The 5,511-nt window shown below is 39.3% G+C and overlaps 1 protein-coding gene and 1 pseudogene across 1 annotated transcript; one reads left to right on the top strand and one right to left on the bottom strand.

Annotated features, from left to right (window-relative positions):
• Positions 1–477: 477 nt before the first annotated feature.
• LOC18029013 lies at positions 478–1,652 on the top strand (annotated as a pseudogene).
• Positions 1,653–2,482: 830 nt separating this feature from the next.
• LOC18029012 (tryptophan N-monooxygenase 1) lies at positions 2,483–4,532 on the bottom strand. Its single transcript, XM_006411733.2, has 2 exons — positions 3,474–4,532; positions 2,483–3,258 (listed from the first exon to the last, which is right to left on the bottom strand). Exons 1-2 carry the CDS (start codon positions 4,467–4,469, stop codon positions 2,629–2,631), a joined length of 1,626 nt encoding a protein of 541 aa, XP_006411796.1. The 5' UTR covers positions 4,470–4,532; the 3' UTR covers positions 2,483–2,628.
• Positions 4,533–5,511: the final 979 nt, after the last annotated feature.

Below are 5,511 nucleotides of genomic sequence, written 5' to 3'. Positions count from 1 at the left end.
AGTTAATAAAACCACGGGCGTATATTGCAAATCTATGAAAATGTGGAAGTCTCAGTTATGACAATTTCAACCCTAGTATTTTTTAGAGAGGACAGAGGATTTTGTTTCTCGCATAATCATTTAATTAAAAAAGGAAGAAACTCCGGGAAGAAAAGGAAAAGAAATCACTTTTTTTTTTCGGCAAACTATATCCAAAAAACGGTTATACAAAATCAATATACAAAACTCAAAGAATTCACTTGTTTGTTTCTTTTTATAAATAGAAAAGTGAAATCTCAAACGAACGGCCTAGATTGAATTGTTGTGGGGTTCTGGCTGAATCCCCGCCAAATCTCAATCTCTTGTGTTGGGAAAAAAAAAAGGAAACACTCAAAATTATATATTTTTCGTGGGTAAAATCCTTTTACTACGTCTTACATAGATATTAGGTCTTTGCAAATCTCCCAAAAACCTATCTTTCTCCGATTTAGAGTTTCTATGAAGCGCAAGGGCGATGAGAAGGAGAGGTTACGCAGCAGGCGAATTAAGTTAGAAGATCCGATCCCTCTCCAAAGGAAACTGCATACCGTGAAACGCGAGGAGGAGGACGATGAGAAAAGCAGCAGGTTCGAATATCAGTTGAGTCTTGATCTAGAGGAGGCTATACTGAGTAGATTGCCTGCAAAAGCTGTCTTCAAGTTCCGATGCGCTGTGCTCGCACGGGTTTCTTCATCTTCTCGTCTTCCTTCGAGCAAGAGAAATCTGACTCTTTGCAAGTCGACCTGGAGATGACAATACCTTCTCTGTGCTTATATCCCTGGGCCACCTTTGCTTCCACCCATGGCTTAATCTGGTTTAGTAAGGGTGGTCTGTTCCTTGTATGTAATCCTAGCACGAAAAAAGTCACTACCTTACCCTGTATTGGAGCACGCACACACTTGGGATACGATCCTGTTGATGCTCAGTGCAAAGCCTTGACTAAACCCAATTATCCTTACCCGCATCAGAAGTGTGTTGTGCACGAGGTTCTAGCACTTGGAGGAGGAGGAGGAGACTCAGAATCTTCTTCTTCATGGAGACGCAAGAAGGACGTTATCACCAAGCCTTATCACTCTGTAACTAAATCAGTTTGCATCAATGGTTTCATCTATTATGGTGCTGGGACCCCAACCCGAGATGAGGAGCGGGTGCTTGTGTGTTTTGATGTTAGGTATGAGAGGATTAGCTTTATCACAGCGCCTGCCCAGGCTGTGTCGTTTACTATGTTGATAGAATACAAAGGCAAGTTAGCTTCCATCGCAAGGCACCCTCTTCGTCCTTTTCTTAGTTTTGATTTATGGATACTAGAGGACGTGACCAACCACAAATGGTCCAAGCAAACATGTACGCTTCCCTTCTCTCTGGCGCAGGAGGGGAGAAGTATTTTTTCCCCTGGCACCAACAATGCTGGTGATATCATTTTTGCCCCACATAGTCTGTCCAAAGATGTTCAGCCTTACTACATTTTCTACTACAATGTCGAAAGGAAAGACATCAGAAGAGTTAGGCTCCAGGGGCTTGCAGACACCCAAGAGTTTAGGCACCGATATGGACTCGTACAAGAATCATATCTCGGAAAAGAATTGTCCGTCTACATGGCACCCCAACACGCCCAAAGCATTGCCTCTCTTTGATTGTAAGTTGTTTTTTTTTTTTTATGTATTATCTTCCTTTCTTCAAGGAACCCTAATGCAAGATGCTTTTTTTATCAAATAATATTTATGCGTTGGCTTTTCAACACTAAGAATGTGTTTTAAGTGTGTTTCTCTTTGCTTAATTTGCATAGCAAACCGTGTTCAATGAATTGTTTCAATATTCACTAGTACTGATTCATATATCCTCGACTAATTATTGTCTTAACAAACAATTGGTCCTACGAACCGATTACATTTTAAGCTTGCAGATCCCCCTTCACAACTTCTTCAACAATGTACTTATTGTGTTATTGAAATCAAAGACAGGATATACATATTCTCTGGTTGAAATCTAGGCTTCATTTCTTTCTCTCGCCTACAAACTCTTGATCCTAAGGAAGAGGTCTGTCCAACAAAGATCTCTGTTTCTCCATGGTTTGGTTTGGTTATGTTTGTTTCTTTGTTTATCCTGCCTAACTTGTGTCTCTGCATCTTTCAATATCAGATGGGTCTTACTTGTTTATGTTTGTTCGTTTCATCAACATTAACATTTGTGTGATTCTATCTAATGGGCCTTTTTTGAATGTGTTTCAACCATTATTCTAACATTTACATTTGGATGATGTGTTATATTTACGACCCACATCGAATTTAGTTATACTTCTTTCTGAAAAAAAAAAAGAAGATCCAATTACTGAAAGAAATAATTAAAATTCAAGGACATCAATGTTTTTCAAATTATTATAGTTTTTCTTTTTATTCTTATTTATAAAAAAGAACAAAATTTATTGAAAATTAAAAGTAAAAAAAAAAAAAAAAAAGAGGTGAAGGAGACACAAGTCAAGTGTCCCCAAAAGAACCAAAGACCAAACACAATAGTTTGTTCACAAAATGACCGATTATCTTTTGGTAACCGGAGGAAATCGACCAAGCTTAGCGGTTTTTATATAAGTACATAAAGTTAAATCATATATATTTACGCCGTCGGGTAAAGATGCTCCGGCAATCTTAGCTCACCGACCATAACCAACGGTTTAGCCAAAAACATATCATGACTAGACTCCATCAGCTCGACACGTGTCTCATTCTTAGGTAACTTCCAAGTAAAACCTTGAAGAAGTCTCGCGAGCATCATCGTGGTCAACGCCGTACCTAACGCCGGAGCAGCACAGCCTCTTTTGCCGGTGCTAAACGAGATAAACCGGAGATCGTTCTCCGTCAAAGTAACTTCGGAGCATTCGTTGAGGTGTCTCTCCGGTTTAAAGCTAAGTGGATCGGCCCAAACTTTTGGGTTACGGCCCAGCCCATATCGGCTAAGAAGGACTTGACTTCCTTTAGGGATGTGGTATCCGGCGACGGTTGTGTCGGAAAGTGCCACGTGTGGGAGGTTAAAGGCGGCTACGGGATGGAGACGGAAGGCTTCACGGAGAATAGCTTTGACGTAGTTTAGTTTTGGGATATCTGATTCTTGGACAAGTCTTTCTTTTCCGACGACTCTATCTATTTCTTCCATTGCTTTACGGAGAATCTCCGGTTTGTTCACCATCTCCGCCATTGCCCATTCCACGGCGTTTGATGGGTTGTCTGGCGCCGCCATTACAAGCTCCTATTGTTCATAAATAAACAAGACTACTTATTAAATACAGATCTTTATTAATGAGTAGAAAACACAGTCATTTTTTAAAACCAAAAGTTATAATTAATCTTTTGTGTGTTTTTTGGACCAAAATGTACTTTTTTTTTAAGTTTTGTAAAACTCTAACAAAAACAGAGATATTCCAAAAACATTTTCTGTTGTATAATATGTAACGTGATTATTACCTTGATGGTGGGTTTGATTTCATCGGCGGTAAGCAACGGGTTGCCTTGTTCGTCCTTGATGGAAATGAAAATATCAAGAAAATCCTCGATCTGAGTTCTCTTCCCTTCTCTCCACATCTTGATCCTTGCATCGATGATCGGATCGTGGTACTTGTCCATGATCGCACTCGAATCTCTCATGATCTTCTCGTGACCGTTAAGATCAAGACCCGTGAGCATAGGTAGATAATCAGAGATACAAAAAGCGAACGTAAAACCTAATGCTTCAAACATAGCTTCCATATGCTCGATATCCTCTGCGGTCGGTCCACCATCAGGTGCAGTGTTTTGAGAGAAAGTTCTTGTCCCGAACATGAGCTTCTTGATCGCATTTCCGCAGTAATGCCTCGTCACGAACCGGAAATCGACCGAGCCCGAGTTCTTGACCATGTTGTAGACCCAAGCGGTTAAATGATCGTTTTCTTCAGCTCTCTTCTGGTGAAGCCACCTGTGTCTCGCCGGACAAACGAGCTCCGTCATCACGACTTTCCTCATTTTCTTGAATTGTTCACCGAAGGGAGTAATCACGCAGGTTTTGTATCCGTTGGAGAGGATCTTCTGAGCGTAAGTCATAGGTCTTGAGGCGAAGAGAGCGTCTTGTTGCTTGAGTATCTCACGTGCTATCTTAGGACACGTGACGGTGATCACGTGAGTGTTTCCTAGCCTCACGCAAGCTATCTCGGTGTTTAGCTGCTTCATGATGCTATGGAGCCACCGGAAAACAGGACGGCTCTTTAACATAGCTGGAATCATTCCGATGATAGGCCATCCGCTGGGACCCGGCGGGAGAGACAATTTCTTTTTATCGGGTTTAGCGATCAGTTTCTTGAGTAGCATCATCACTAAAGTTATAGCTACAAATGCTTGAAGTGTTGTGAGGAGATACATGTTGCTGAGCGATGACGTTTCGGTTGAAGTGGAACTGAGATCCGAAGAGTTTGAGGTAAATGTGTTCATGTTTATTTATTTTTTTAGTGAGAGAGAGAGAGAGAGAGAGAGATAAAGGGAGAAAATAAGAAGAATCAAAGCTTGCTTTGTTTCTTGTTTTCTCTGCATGGATAAAGAGGCTCACCTTCCTATTTATATGATTTTACTGGTCGTTGTTTTATTTGGAAATGACCATAATACCCTTATGTGCTGGAAGGAGTGAGGAAAATGTTGGAGCCTTGGAGGGATGTGTGTGGGTCGGGTCCATCTTGAGTACTACCACCATTGTTGAACATAATTAAGTAGATAATTCAAAATATCTATATTTTATTTGTATAATAATATAAAATTTTGGATGGGAATTTTAAATATTCTAACTGTTTTTATTGGTGACCTGCCAAAATTCCTCGTGTTATATATGCACTTTGAAAACCAACCGAACAACAAATAGAGCCTCAGAGGCAATATTATTCCTATATATTTATGATTTAGAGGATCAGTTTTGGAGTTGAATATATAACAGCTGTTACTGGTGTTATAAAATATATATTTGGATGAAAACATTCATCTTCGCTGCCCAAAGTATATGTGGTCTAGTTGTACGTAGTTGGGTTTGGAGTAAGGTATATATAAACTAGCTAGTTTTGGGATTCAATAAAATTTTAAAACAAAATCGCATAATTATAATAACAAGGGTCGGGAGTGTCTGTTTTGCCGGTTGTTTGTGTTTTTCTTGTTTTCTGATAATGTGTTTGCAAAGCAATATGAACCAAAAACCTCAAATCTAATGTCGGGGCTACTTAAAAATTTGGTTGACCAATCGTTTTCTATTAGGCTCATTCACTTAATAAGACAGCTTTAATCGGTTGTGTTGGATCAAGTTCTAGGCCTATAATCTGATGTTAAACCAGATTGTTCAAGTTATACAAAAATGAAAAATATTCATTTCGTTGAGAAAATGGAACACAGAAAATTAGAGAAATATGCATAATATATAGTTTATTTAATTATGCGTTTACTATATTGATCTAAAATGTCGAGTATATTACTTAATAAAAATGGATTAACACTT

The sequence above is a fragment of the Eutrema salsugineum genome, unplaced genomic scaffold, assembly GCF_000478725.1.
Source record: "Eutrema salsugineum unplaced genomic scaffold, Eutsalg1_0 scaffold_1, whole genome shotgun sequence".
Taxonomy (NCBI): domain Eukaryota; kingdom Viridiplantae; phylum Streptophyta; class Magnoliopsida; order Brassicales; family Brassicaceae; genus Eutrema; species Eutrema salsugineum.
This window is presented reverse-complemented; position numbering and strand designations above follow the sequence as displayed.